The 16,056-nt window shown below is 33.6% G+C and overlaps 1 protein-coding gene across 1 annotated transcript in view; it reads right to left on the bottom strand.

Annotated features, from left to right (window-relative positions):
* Positions 1-16,056, bottom strand: part of MAP4K5 (mitogen-activated protein kinase kinase kinase kinase 5) — a 139,194-nt gene that overhangs the window by 65,161 nt on the left and 57,977 nt on the right. Inside the window, exons 6-11 of the mRNA XM_079914284.1 lie at positions 13,407-13,462; positions 8,648-8,695; positions 8,188-8,230; positions 7,343-7,415; positions 3,788-3,919; positions 1,586-1,648 (exon numbers count right to left, since the gene is read on the bottom strand). Coding sequence (XP_079770410.1) covers positions 1,586-1,648; positions 3,788-3,919; positions 7,343-7,415; positions 8,188-8,230; positions 8,648-8,695; positions 13,407-13,462 — 415 coding nt within the window. The remainder of the gene's footprint in view (positions 1-1,585; positions 1,649-3,787; positions 3,920-7,342; positions 7,416-8,187; positions 8,231-8,647; positions 8,696-13,406; positions 13,463-16,056) is intronic.

Raw genomic sequence — 16,056 nt, 5'->3', positions numbered from 1 at the left:
AGATCCCGCAAGCTGAGCGGCCAAAAAATTAATTAATTAATTAAGGAAATCATATTTTGATTATGAACTAAAGGCAAAGAGAGGTACTGCTGAGATTCCACTGGAGAAGGGACTGGGCAAGAACCAAAGAGAATAACCTTAATCATTACCAATGACAGCAACGACACAGCAGTTCTCTTCAGAGAAATCAAATCACTACATCACGTTTGGTAGCTTGTGGCACACATATCACGGAGTGAGAAGGCACCTGAGATTGGCAAAGGTACTCCAATGGTAATGACTGTTCTGGAACCTGACTACGAACGCAGCTGTTTTAGCTAACAGTCATTCATTCCTGAATGAATATTCAGTCATTCCTGCCACAAAGTCCTCCAGTTCCAGTTGTTTAGGAACTTAGGCTAATAACGAATAGGAAGAAACCCACGTCAATACAAAGGAATACAGCTAGCAGAAGGATATAAACTCCTTTACTTCCACAGTGTGATCTGCCTTTCATTCCTGGCATTATCCCCAGAATGGCCTGGCTCCTAAATAATACTATGTACATACAGACAGGCTAATAATCATAAAAAAGTGGTTTAGAACTTGTACTGGGGACAGGCCTCTTAGAATCGGTAATAAGATATGGACTGTCTCCCCAGAAAAAATGAATACACATAAAGAATTCTGGGGGCTCATGTATTTCCCAAGATCTCCCAAGAGATCCATGTAATCTAGATGAAGAATTACTGAATTTAAGAATTTGGAAACTTTTATTTCCACGGTTTCTTTTATTAAATGTATGGAAAGACATTACCAGAAAAACAATTTTCAGTTTTTCCCATTTAATTGAAGACGTCTTTTACGGACTATAATAGGCAAACTGCTTTACTTTGTACGAGAAACAAAAGATTAGGATGCAAATAAGTAATAACCTTTTGAATGTTAGGGAAAGAAGTAGAGAAAAGCCAGTAGGGATTGATCTTAAATGTCACTGTATCTGGGAAACCTTCTCCTATTACTTCTCATGGAAGTCAACATGTAATTAATGGGAGTAAAGGAATACAGGGCAAAATATGAATCTCCAAAATCTTAATATATTCATTTCAAATCACTTCCTCACCACACCTCCTATTCAAGCTGCCAAAAACTAATAAAATGCTCAGAGTTTTATGAGAGAAGTACATTATAAAGGAACACTGACCAGAAAATAAACCTAGATCCTTGCAATAGCTCTGCAAGTAAATTAGATGTGTAACTTCAGGGAAACTGTTTAATGCCTCTGGGTTTCAGTTTCACCACTTTTAAAATAAGGGAGGGCTTCCCTGGTGGTGCAGTGGTTGAGAGTCCGCCTGCCAATGCAGGGGACACGGCTTCATGCCCTGGTCTGGGAAGATCCCACATGCTGCGGAGGGGCTGGGCCCGTGAGCCATGGCTGCTGAGCCTGTGCGTCCAGAGCCTGTGCTCCGCAGCGGGAGGGGCCGCAACAGTGGGAGGCCCGCGTACCGCAAAAATAAATAAATAAAATAAAATAAAATAAGGGAATTGAACCTTTGTCCCTTTCAGCCATAAAATGCTATAAATCTATATATATTCTATAACTCACCATTTTGTTTTGTCCTTTAGTTTCGGAGGCTGAAAATTACTTTTTGACATTAAGAAGAGGGCCCTGGAATAAAAATTTCAGTTAAAGAGCAATACAAAACACTTTAATTATTACATTTAATAATCAGAATCATATTCTATAATGAACTTATGCAAGATTACTACATATGTAGGTACTCATGATAACTGGTATAGAATATGGAAATTAATATTTTATATTTTGGATACCCTATGAAAAATTGCTCCTGGTTACAGAAAGGATCTTTAAGTTTCCAACAAGCTCTTATTCACATGGCGAAGCACCAAATGTTTGAGAAGGTTTTTATTACCATACCATTACATATATAACTAGTGTTATATCTTAAGCACAAGTCTATATAATTGTGTATCATTCTGTAACACACAGAGATGATATGCTACTCTAACATTAGGTTGTATGTTTAACCAAAGATTAGCCTCTACAATTATTTTGGGTGAATAGGCAAATTATACCCACTTCCTAGTCTGTCCCCTTTTGGACAATAATTTTCCACATTCTCTTGTTAGGAATGATACAGAAATCAACCTACAAGAGGACTTTCCTTCTCGATGAACTTACCTTTGACCAATTTTTTTAATGGACTATGGGGCTAGACGGATGGAGGATTTAAGAAGGAAGTTTTATTTCAGTATTTCCTACAAAACCCCATATTTCCAAGTAAACGCCTTAGCCTTTTTTTTTAAATACCAAAGATATTTTCTCTTTTTAAAAATTAAATGATTCATATATAAAGGAAAACCTTAAAAGAAAAAACGTCTGATTCCTCCCACCTTAAGACATTATTTAAAATGTTCTGCTTTTCTTTTCAGTCTTTATCTAAATATTAACCAATTACTAACTTATTATAATTATAATAGGCAATATTCTGTTCTGCTTTTTTCACTAATAATCAATTTTCCATGTTGCTTTGGTTTATATATATATTAGCTGCCCTTAACTGCTAAATAATTTGCTTAACAATTCACCAACGAATGGACATTTAGATTTTTCCCTGTAATCCCTAACTGAATAATTCTTAGCTTTTTCTTTTCTTGAATTATTTCCTAAGTATAACTTTCCCAATAGTGGAATCAGTGCAACATTTTTACTGCCCATAACAAATAACATCTAAATTATTTTCCTAAAGGCCTGTACTTAACAGCATTTCAGCTAAAAGCAGATATCGTTTAACTTATATATCTTTAGGTACTTGTGAGGTTAAATCGTTTTCCATGTTTCTTTAGTATCTGGTACTTGCTCATAAACAATTTATCTTTTGCTCTTAAGAGTCTTTGAATGAGTTATCTACGTAATATATAGTAACCTGCTGTCTAACATATGTTAGGAGAATACTGTATTTTGTTGATTTTCTTTTTAACTTTATACTATTTACATTAAAAGTTTAAATTTTAGCCCAATTTATTTTTTCCTTCAAAATATTAAAAACCCCTTTGGGCTTCCCTGGTGGCGCAGTGGTTGAGAGTCCGCCTGCCGATGCAGGGGACGTGGGTTCGTGCCCCGGTCCGGGAAGATCCCACATGATGCGGGGCGGCTGGGCCCGTGAGCCATGGCCGCTGAGCCTGCGCGTCCGGAGCCTGTGCTCCGCAATGGGAGAGGCCACAACAGTGAGAGGCCCGTGTACCGCAAAAAAAAAAAAAAAAAAAAAACTAGGCTGAAAATATTAAAAACCCCTTCACAGTCTCTCAAATATTTTTTTCTGAGATAATATACTCTAAAATATAAATGATTATACTAAGCATCTACCTGCTCCTTATCCCTAGACAAAGTAAAAAGAAATAAAATCAAATGAGAATAGAAAAAAACCTCATTTGCATTCTATCATCTGTTTATAGATCCACTTAGGACAAAAAAGCCCATTTTTAATTAATAGACGAATAAACAAAGACTTAAAAAGACTTTTTTAATGATAACTGCTGTACCTAGTATGATTTCTAAAGGAAATTTGTTTTACGCTTCAGACAGTATAGATGATTCACTCTATGTTGTCTTAGAAGTAGCAATACAAGAGAGATCAGGTTTTAGATGAGATTATCCCTAAGTCCCTCAGAACACTTTCACTATTTCAACATACTTTAAAATGAGCTTGGAATACCCAAGTTATGAGTATTTCACTCTCCCTGAAGCCCTTACTAGTAACTGCATAATTGTAAATACTGAGAACACCTCATGGGATGAAGATCAAACATAGGCGGCTGAAGTTCTCCAAGTTCAATTGCTGTTATTCCTACTGCCCAGATATCACAGAGTTGGTTGTAGCCACCATTCTTTTCTACTGCTGCAACTTCCGGGGCCATCCTAGAAGGAATCAATTAATATAACATTTTTATTTTTAAAAAATGATATGAAATCTGTTCTTTGTTATATTCACTAGACTTCTTGGAGGGAAAGAGGCTGAGAGGCATTTACTAGGAAAGAAGAAACTTTACTAGAAAAGACTTAATATAAGACCACATATATACACAGATACACACACTCTTTTAAAACTTATTATTTAAAAATCTTGAACCTTCTCTGAATACTGTTGCTCTGAGGAAAAACTGTGTTGTCTTACTTTAGTTTCTGTCTTGTGAATCTTGTTTTATAACATGGGAAAAGAAAAAGAACACCTAAATCTCTGTGAAGGTCAGAGAAAAGCTCCCAAAGGAGGAGAGATTTATAGAATGAATTAGCAGGGAGCTAAGGGGACATTTTAGTCAGAGGAAACAAGTACAAATGCAGGGGGACAGGAGAGCACGGAACACCTGGAAAGGTGATAGGACAGTGCTACTCAATATATGATCTACACACAGGTATAGGGCCATAAACAGCTTGTTATCAGTCTGTGATAAGTGCAGAAACTGAGAGCAGGTATTCTCATCCAGATAAATGATCAATTTTTTAGTAGTTTATTTTATAAATGTATTAGTCTGTGATGGACAGAAAATGAAAAAAAATAAAACAAGGTCATTCTTCACAGTTTGAGAGGGTTTAGAACGTATTTGGAAAATAAACCTCAGAGACAGAGGCTAGATAATGAATGATTATATAAGGAAGTTTAGACTTTACTGTAAAAAATGAAAGATTTAATTATGATATAAAACTTATGGCAACATGAAGGATAGTGTGAGAAGAGGTGAAACCAGAATCAGGTAGATGAGTTAGAAGACTATCTGAAAAACACAAGGGAAAAATAAAGGACTTTTCAAAGGCAGTGGCAGGGGGCATAGAATGAAAGGGGCTGACTGAAGAGATTGATTTGAGTATAAAATGCTTGTGGATACTGAAGTAGTGCTATTATCAAACAACTGTTGAGTATATATAAGACTGAAGGTCAACTGAGTAGCTGAATTCGAGTTACCTATTTGGGAGTCAATGGTGTATAATGATGGCATCTGAAGTTATAAAAGCATAGGTGATATTGCTCAGGGGAAATACTCGTTTATTTTTTGAATGTTTATAATTTTTAAATTATTTTTTATTTATGTTGAATATCAACAAGGTAGAAGTTGTTTTTATGTGCACTTAGGTTACACAAACTTATATAACACAATGTCTCTCAACTTAAGTGCGGTTAAGGATATAAAACACCTATACCAAAAATGCTACATGCAAGTACTACATACATAATAATGGGTACAGGATTAAAGAGAAGAAAATGATCACCATGGAACAAGATGATTACAGAGTAAGGAAGTTGAGCTGGAATCCAGAGAAAACATACAGATTTCATCTCCTGTGCCCACTAGAATCAGTGGTGGCTAACTGAGCGCCAAATTGACCAGGACTGTTGTCAACAGTCATGCACTGACCATTCATCTTTTACAACATGATTTTTAATATCAGCAACTTATCCCATTGACTTGAATGACTGTACATAATTTCCTTATAATTCCTGTTACATATGCATACTTTCTCTCAATTTTTCATTATTAAAGAAATGTGATAAAGCTTTTCATATATCAATTCATGGCTCTCTGATAAATTACAACAAGCAGAATTGAGACTAAAGAACATAAACATTGCTTAAGGTTTTTGAAAAACATTACTGCCAAATTATCCTTCAAAACTGTTCTACTAACTTCCACTTTCACTGTCAAATATTTATTGATAGTCATAGGTATTATCCATGATTCCAAATATTTTTTAATTTGATAGAAAAGAATATCATTGTTTATTTAATGTACAGTTTGGGTCATCACTGGGGGAAACAATTTTCATATTTTATGAGATCTCATATATATTTTTTTGAGATCTCATATATTTTAATAACTGCTTCTAATTAGCAGAAACATTCTTTTTATTGAATTGTTAAGAACTTACATATTAACGATATTAAAACCTAATTTGTCATATTTTCTTTCTTGATTTGTTACTTGCCTTTTACTTTTGTTTAAGCTGGTAGACATATAGAAGCCTTAAATTTTCATGTAGTTAAATCTATCAAACAAATCTAGCAATGTTTTATACTTTTATGCCAAGAAAGGCTTACTCGACCCTTGAAGCAGTCAGTCACTGATAGTTCTTTTGGTTTCATCTTTATATTTAACTATTTCCATACACAACTTTTGAAACTCGAAGTGAGGATTTTTATTGTATAACTTGTGGATTTTATTTTTAAAGAAAAAGTATTAGCAATGTGAGTTTTAAAACTTTATATAGGGCTTCCCTGATGGTGCAGTGGTTAAGAGTCTGCCTGCCAATGCAGGGGAGGGTGCGAGCCCTGGTCCGGGAAGATCCCACATGCCGCAAAGCAACTGAGTGTATGCGCCACAACTACTGAGCCTGTGCTCTAGAGCCCACGAGCCACAACTACTGAGCCTGCATGCTACAACTACTGAAGCACGTGTGCCTAGAGCCTGTGCTCCGCAACAAGAGAAGCCACAGCAATGAGAAGCCCACGCACTGCAATGAGTAGCCCCCACTCACCACAACTAGAGAAAGCCCACACACAGCAAAAAAGACCCAACACAGCCCCCCCAAAAAACAAAAAACCTTTATATAAAAATTTGCTAATGAGATAAAAAGACTGAACACATCAAATCTAGTATAAATATCATCCCTGATCAATAACTCTTTGAGGTTCCATCTACAATTTATTTTGGCGTTAGGTATGAAGTATGGAGCTACTCTAAAATTCTTTCCAAATAATAAATTTTCCAAGCACTGTATATTAAAGAATCCAATCTTTCACATAAACTTTAAATGTCACTTTTTATAATACTCAGTATTTTACACATTAAGGTTTATTACTAGGCTTTTTATTATATTTCAATTATCTAACTTCATTAATGAAAGCAGTGTTTTAGAAAGATTATTTTGTTAGTAATTGGTAGGATGCATTAGAAGTAGGGTGGCTGGTGAGGACTAATGGTAGTGTAGGATGCATGAGTTTTAACAAGAAAGTGAAGTCCTAGATTAAAATACAAGCAATACCAAAGAAAGGGTAATAAAATGACAAAAGATTGTAATACAATTTTCTTTTGAAAATCTCCTACCTATGAGTCCTCTCAACACAGCATCTGAGGGACAGTAGGAATTATTAGCACTTTAACACAGGGAAAGCTGGACAATGGAAATGTGTATCAAAATTCCCTAACCCAATCAGACCTATGATAGTGTCAAGGAGCACGCAAGTGTCCAGACTCCAGTCAAGCACGAATTTTATTACTAAGCAACAATGCTGATCACTAACCTTGAAGAAATAAAAATGCACAAAATTCAATTATAATAATATCTTACCAATAAGGGGTGCCAATGAAAGATTTTCTCTTGGCAATGGTAGCTGTTATTTTTGCAGCCACACCAAAGTCAGCTGGTGGGGAAAAAAACAAAACAGAAAATTTTGGTTTTCAATAAAACCACCACCATTTCTATATTTTACACTCAGGGATGCCATTATTAATAATTCAGATAGTAATACTAAAGAAATGTATATATATTGAATACCTAAATCTCTTCTTGCTTAGTTCAAAACATAATCATTGAAAGAAAATAACTTATTGGTACTTTATTAGAATGAAAACATACTTTATTAAGAACACAGATAATAAAAAAATTTCCATTACAAGTACCTTAAGTCGGAAAAAAAAAATCCACCTGGATTGCTTTTATTCTAACACAACCAGGTTAGAATTTTGGTGCTATTTTTAAAAGTTCCTTTTTCTATGTATAAACTTCTTTTATTGCTGTTAAACATGGTTATAAAAAACTAAAGACTCACATAGTTCATTTTTGTCATTTAACACATTAGGGGATTTTACTCTTATTCTTATTAACTATTAATTTTGATGACTGAATAATGTTCCATAAGTTGATTTATCACAGTTTAAAAGTTTTTCTACTGCTAGACCTATGTTTCCATTTTTTCCCTATTATAAATAATGTTATGATTAATACTTTAGCAAATATGGATTTTTTATCTTTAGGATTAACTTCCTTAAACTGAATAAAGTAAAATTACTGGGTCAAAAGATGAACATTATTGTGGCTCTTCATGTGAATATTAAATTTGTATAATGTTATTCTCATTTAAAATTATACTAAAATTTTTTGAAAAAAAATTTTAGGAATTTGAAATAACATACCTAATTTTACATCACCATGATCTGTCAATAAAATATTTGCACCCTAAAACACAAATACAAATACCATTAAATTAGCATCATAAAATTCCTTTCAATAAAATTATCAATTTAAACATATTGAATTTATTTTTTATTATTATTCTTTTATTGAAGTGTAGTTGATTTACAGTGTTGTGCTAATCCCTGCTGTACAGCAGAGTGACTCAGTTATACATATAGAGACATTCTTTCTTTTAATATTCTTTTCCATTATGGCTTATCTTAGGATATTGAATATAGTTCCCTGTGCTATACAGTAGAACTTTGTTTATCCATCCTATATACAATAGTTTGCACCTGTTAATCCCAAACTCTCAGTCCTCCCCTCCCCCACCCCCCTCCCCCTAGGCAACCACAGCTCTGTTCTCTATGCCTTTGAGTCTTAAACATATTGAGTTTAAATTGAGTTAAATAAACTTACCTTGATATCTCTATGCATTTTGCCTTTAGTATGCAAATAGGCAAGACCCTGAAGTTTAAAATAAAAATGTATGCATTAGCAAAACTACAAACTTCACATCTAAATTTCTACTTAAAGATCTTATTGAATAAGAAAAACTAGAATGTCCTTTATTCGAGGGGAAAAAACCTAGATGTGTTTCTTCTTATTAATGAATGTTTACTGTATTTTAAGACTTCTGAATTCATTTTCTGATAAAAATCAGAAATATTTTACTATAACACCCATCACCACAATCAAGATAATTAACATATTCATCACTCCCAAAAGTTCCTCCCACACATAAACACTGATATACTTTGTTGCTATAAATACTTCCAAAATTTTCTAGAGTTTTATGTAAATGGAATCATACAGTATATTCTTTTTATCTGGCTTCTTTCATTCACAATAATTAATCTGACATTCCCTGTTAATGTGTTATCAATATTTCACTCTTTTTTATTATTGAGTAGCATTCCACTGTACAGATATTACAGAATTTGTTTATTTATTCACCTGTTGATAGACATTTGGGTTGCTGGGTTGTTTCCAGCTTTTGGCTATTATATATAAACCTGCTTTGAAGATTTATGTCAAGTATTTGTATGATTTTTCCCTCTTGGGTAAATACCTAGGAGTATAATGGCTGGATCAGATGGTGGTACAAGTTTAAACTTTTAGGCAACTGCCAAACTGTCTTCCAAAGCAGCTGTACTGTTTTACACTGAACCTAGCAGTGTACGAGAGTTCCAGTTAATCCACATTCTCACCAACCTTCCAAAGGTCAGTCTTTTTAATTTTAGCCATTCTAACTGGTGTGTAGTAGTATCTCACTGTAGTTTTAATTCACACTTTTCTAATAACTAATGATATTGAGCATCTTTTCCATGTCCTTATTTGCCATCTATACAGCTTCTTTGATGAAGCATCTGTTTAAATCTTTTGTCCATTTGTTTATTTGGTGGTTGTTTTCCTATTATTGAGTTTTGAGAGTTCTTTATATACTCTGGATACAAGTCCTTAATCAGATTTATACTTTGCAAATATCTTCCTCTGGCCTGTAGCTTGTCTTTTTATTCTCTTAACAGTGTGTCTTGAAAAGCAGAAGTTTTAAATTTTGACCAAGTCAAATTTGCCAAGTTTTTCTTTTATGGATCATGCTTTTTATGTTATGTCCGAAAAGGCTTTTATTAACTCAAGATTGCAAAATTTTCTATGTTTTCTTCTAGAAGTTCTAGTTTGAGGTTTTACATTTAGATCTAAGTGATTAGTATTGAGTTAATTTTTACACATGGTATGAAACGTGGTTCAAAGTTCATGTGTCTGTATATGGTTCAAAGTTAACATGTCTGAAGTTATAATAATAAGTTCAATTATTCCAGAACCATTTAATGAAAAACCTATCCTTTCTCCTTTGTCAAAAATCAGTAGCCATATATGCATGGAATTACTTCTGGTCTTTCTATTCTGTTCCACTGAACTACTTATCTACCCTTATGCCAATGCTTACTACTACGCTTTGTTAGTGTAGTTTTATAAGTCTTGAAATTGCTCCTGTTGGCCCTCAAATTTTTTTGTTCTTTTTCACAATTGTTGACTATTCCAGTTCCTTTGGGTTTCTGTAGGAATTTTAGAATCAGCTTGTCAATTTCTAGAAGGAAAAAAAAAAAGCTTCCTTTGATTTTGACTGGAACTGCATTGAATCTATACATCAATTTGGGGAGAACTGATATCTTTACTGAACTTTCTGATCCATGAATATAGGAATACTACAGATAGCAAAGCTCTCAGTTTACTTAGGTCTTCTTTAATTTCTCTAAGCAGTTTTATAGTTTTTAGTATATAGTTATTTATGCATCTTTGTCATATATATCCCTAAGAATGTCATATTTTTGTTATTATAAATTGTACTTTTTATTTTAATTTCTGATTGTTGCTAGTGTATGGAAATCCAATTGATTTTGTATATTGATCTTGAATCTTGCAAACTTCCTAGTCTCACTCACTAGTTTTAGTAGATACTTTGTAGATTCTATTCCATTTTCTACGAAGATGGTTATGTGATCTGTGAATAAAGACAGTTTTAATTCTTACTTTCTAGTCTAGATGCCTTTTATTTCATTGCTTTTGCTTTTTGTCCTGGCTAAATCTCCTAGTACTATGTTAAAAAGAAGTGGTGAAAGCAGACATCTTTGCTTTGTTTGACTGATCTTTGTGGGAAAGAATCTAGTCTTTTACCATTAAATATGATTTAGTCATAAGTTTGCCACAGGTGCTCTTTAGCAGGCTGCATTAGTTCCTGTCTTTTCTCAGTATGCTAAGAATTTTTATCAGAAATAAATCTTGGATTTAGCTAAATGCGTTTCTGTATGTCTATTTAGATGATCACATGGTTTTGCTTCTCTTTTTGTTTGCTAATATAATCAATTACTTGAAATGATTTTTGAATGTTAAATCAACACTGCCTTCTAGGATAAAACTCACTTGTTTATGATGTATTACCTTTTTAAATATTGTTGGACTACCTTTGCTAACCTTGTATTTTCCTTTTCAATTTTTGTACCTATTAAACGTTCATGAAGGATATTAGTTCAGTTTTGTTCTTTTGTAAAGTCTGATTTTGGTTTCAGATCAATGCCGACCCATAAGATGATCTGGGAGGTATTCTCTACTCTTCAATTTTCTAGAAGAGTTTGTGTTGAATTGGCATTATTTCTTCCTTAAATGTTTGGTAGAATTTATCCATGACATCATCTGGCTTGGACTGTTCTTTGTGGGAATAGATAGAGGACTATCCAGATGATTTCTAATTGAGCTATGATAGTTTGTGCCTTTCAAGGACACTATTTCCATTTCATCTAAACTGCAGGTTTTTTTGCTATAAAGTTGTTCATAATACTCCTTGGCTACTGAATATCCTTGTCATCCTTTTAATATTTGTAGATTCTGTCATAATGTCCCTCCATTCATTCCAAATATTGGTACCTTGCATCTTCTCTTCTTATTTTTCCTGATAATCTGGTTTATCAATTTTATTGATTTTCTTAAAGAATGAGATTTTGGTTTCATTGATCTTTCTTGTATTATTCTGCTTTCTATTTCACGGATTTCCACCGTGATCTTTATTATTTCCGTCCTCTGCTTACTTTGGCTTTAGTTTGATCACCTTTTTCTAGTTTCTTAAGGTGGAGGTTGAGGATTTTGTTCTGTGAGTTCAACTTTTTTAGATTTTCCATATAACTGAGATTCTACATACAAATATTTGTTTTTCTGTGCCTGGCTCATTTCACTTAGCATAATGTCCTCCAGGTTCATCTGTGTTGTAACAAATGACAGGATTTTCTTTTTTGTGGCTGAATAATACTCCACTGTATTTATAAACCGTGCCTCTTTATCCATTCACCGGTTGACAGACATTAGATGTGGAACTTTGTCAGCATAAGAGAATTTTTAAATTGGAACTAATATCTTGGAGGTCATCCCTTCTAGAGCCTCATTTTATACTTGGGGAACTACAACCATAGATGAGAGGTCATGGTCATATACCAGGGCCAGACTGCAAACACAAGTTTTTGTTTTGTTTTCTACCTCCATCCAGTACTCTCTCCATTACTTAAAGAGGCAGTGATCTTTGGAAATTAAAACATAAACAACACTGTCAATAATTTTCTGCTCTGAGTGCATGATTAGGTTTCTATTTTATATGGATATAAAAAAAGCAAATTTCTTTGTTATGTAAATATTACAGAAATATAAATTATTTATATATATGTTTACTTTCATATATCTAACAATAAAATTTTAAAGCATGTGGAAACCAACTCTTTTGGAAATGACTAGAACTTTCCCTTAAATCAGGTCAAATTCCCAATTTCTAATATATGGAAGAATAACATATAGAACATCAATTTCACTTCTAAACAAATTACACAATCTAGGAAATATAGAGATAGAAGCATCAATTAACAAGTATCAGTTGTGAATTGCCAAAATAAAAAACACAGTCCCTACTACTTAATCTTGCTTCTTAAATTAAATGCCTTAAAGTATATGAACAAAATTATTAACTGCTAATTTTTTCAACCACTAATCTTTCAAGGAACTAACAAAATAAATTGGAAGAAATGCTGCATACTCTATATACCTATTGAAGATTCATAACCTACTTTAACATACTAAAAGCTCTCACAGGATGTGAAATAAGGAAGTAAAGAAATCTCAACTTAATACGATGTTTAGAAGCTTCTAAAAAGGATTCTGATAACGATAGCACTTATTCATATTACACAGAACAAAGATTTCCAGATAATATTCTGGGTTATTGTTATGCAACTTTACTCTCATTTTGGGAGAAATGGTAAAAGAACTCATGTCTTTTGCAAAAGGATTCCTTTTACTGCCATAAAACTTGAAGGGAAAGCTTAGACAAGGTGTTATAATTGAGAGGTCTGGTGATTCATTCATGAAAAACAATTCACACCTATGGCTTTCCTCAGCTTTGCAGCAATTGAGGGCTAAGCACTACAAAGCAGAACCAAACATCACCACTGTGTATACCAGCATCAACTTAAATGAATTTCTGAGACTCATTCACAAAAGAAATAACTAGGCTTACAGAATTACCAGAGGTTAACAGAAAAATTTGGTTTACTCTTTTTCTTTTGGGCAGATCACCATTTTATTGTTTTCAACTGTGAAACTAGAACTGCATTTCTATCTACATAAGCAAACATAGTACCTGTAAAGTTTCTCTGCATACATAGGCTATTTGCAATTCTGATAATGGTCCTGTAACTAGAAAGAAAAAGAGAGACCACATCGTTACACATTTCAATACAACAGATTAAAAACATTTTAAAAATGAGAAACAATTATAAAACTTCTGTATAAATCATTGGGTGACTTCTCCTCATGAGCATATATTATTCTTATAATCAGGAAACAAAAAAAAAGTAAAGTTGAAAATTTTTAAATGTACTTTAAAAATGGAAGATTTAAAGCTACCATGAGGTATCACCTCACACCAGTCAGAATGGCCATCATCAAAAAATCTACAAACAATAAATGCTGGAGAGGGTGTGGAGAAAAGGGAACCCTCTTGCACTGTTGGTGGGAATGTAAATTCATAGAGCCACTATGGAGAACAATATGGAGGTTCCTCAGAAAACTAAAAATAGAACTACCATACAACCCAGAAATCCCACTACTGGGCATATACCCTGAGAAAACCATAATTCAAAAAGAGTCATGTACCACAATGTTCATTGCAGCTCTATTTACAATAGCCAGGACATGGAAGCAACCTATGTGTCCAGCGACAGCTGAATGGATAAAGAAGATGTGGCACATATATACAATGGACTATTACTCAGCCATAGAAAGAAATGAAATTGAGTTATTTGTAGTGATGTGGATGGACCCATAGACTGTAATACAGAGTGAAGTAAGTCAGAAAGAGAAAAACAAATATCGTATGCTAACACATATATATGGAATAAAAAAAAATGGTTCTGAAGAACCTAGGGGCAGGACAGGAATAAAGAGGCAGATGTAGAGAATGGACTTGAGGACACAGGGAGGGGGAAGGGTATGCTGGGACGAAGTGAGAGAGTGGCATGGACATACATACACTACCAAATGTAAAATAGATAGCTAGTGGGAAGCAGCCACATAGCACAGGGAGGTCAGCTCGGGGCTTTGTGACCACCTAGAGGGGTGGGATAGGGAGGGTGGGAGGGAGAAGCAAGAGGGAGGAGATATGGGGATATATGTATACATATAGCTGATTCACTTTGTTATACAGCAGAAACTAACACAACTTTGTAAAGCAATTATACTCCAGTAAAGATGTTAAAAAAAAAAAAATGGAAGATTTGTTCCATAACAACTTTGGACAGTGAAAATATTAAGCACCCATAATGTGCAAAGCACAGTACTGGACATCACAGGATGTTCTATACAAAGCAATGGACATGATCTCAATCCTGAACAATATTTTAAACAATAAAGCCCCCAAATGAGAAAAACATATATAACTAATTACAGTTACATACACAAGTTAGAGGACCATACAGGGATCGACTGTTGAAATATACTAGAAGGCATCATTTATTTTTTTAAAAGTCAAGATATCATTTCCTTAGCATAATTCTTTACTATATCTATCGAAACAAGGAGCTTGATCCAATACCTTACCTAAGTATCCAAAAAGCAATTAGGTCACTTCTGAAAACCAAATCTCTCCCTATGAAATATAAAACCCTTCTGCAAGTACCCAACTAGGGGCTTTTGAAATATGCCTTCCAATATCATGAAAAAATATTTGAAATCCGGGGTGGTATTTGCTGACAGTGAAATCAAAATCAGATACACTTACATGTAATCTTTACTTAAGAAAATATTTTACTACATATTTTAACCACTGATTCCCTACACCTACTCAGGAACATAAAATTTTGATTCACAGTAACTTGATAAAATAGGAGTAATAGAAGGGTTTTGAAACCACTTTATTAACAGTTATTATAGGTGTAGTTATTCTTGATTACTATGCTATCTAGTATATTTACAGGGATGAATACTTTTTAGATTCAATTTAATTCAATAAATAGCAGGTTTAATAATGGAAAGCAGAAATTTCATAAAGAAATAAAATTAATGTCTCAAAATAATTCTTTCAATTTAAAAGGGTAAGTAGTAAAAAATTAAAAATGCCCACTGCATAGTTTTATTAATCCATATCCTTGAGTTCTCATTCTGTGAAAGTGTGGATAAAAATTATAAATATTGATATTAGATAAAAATTCTTCATATAAAAGATCATAATTCTTCATAAAATCACAGAAAATAATTTTTTTTAATATTTATTTAGGCTGCATCAGGTCTCAGTTGTGCCACGTGTTATCTTTAGCTGCAGCATACGAGATCTTTTGTTTGTTTTAGTCGCGGCATGTGGACTTAGTTGCGGCTTGTGGGCTTCTTAGTCTCGGCATGCATACGGGATCTAGTTCCACAACCAGGGATCGAACCCGGGCCCCCTGCACTGGGAGCATGGAGTCTTACTCACTGGACTACCAGGGAAGTCCCACAGAAAAGAATTTTAAACCAAGTGGCACAGAGCTGTTTTCTACCAATAATTTTTAAAAATCAACAACAGGGGTAAAATAAAAGAGAATAGTCATTCTAATATAGTATTATAAGGGAAAGTTCAATTCAGAAAGTTGTCTAAATTAACATAATGCTAAATAAAATACTCCAAATTCTTAAAATTATATATTTTTAATACAAAAATATTATAGCAACAACTAAACCGTTTTCCTAGTTAGCAGCTTAAGTTATTATTAAGATAGACATGTAATTTGCTTTATGTGAGAGTCACCCTTTACATT

Source organism: Stenella coeruleoalba (genome assembly GCF_951394435.1).
Source record: "Stenella coeruleoalba genome assembly, chromosome: 2".
NCBI classification, from domain to species: domain Eukaryota; kingdom Metazoa; phylum Chordata; class Mammalia; order Artiodactyla; family Delphinidae; genus Stenella; species Stenella coeruleoalba.
Note: the sequence above shows the minus strand (reverse complement) of the source record. Positions and strands in the feature narration are given on the sequence as shown.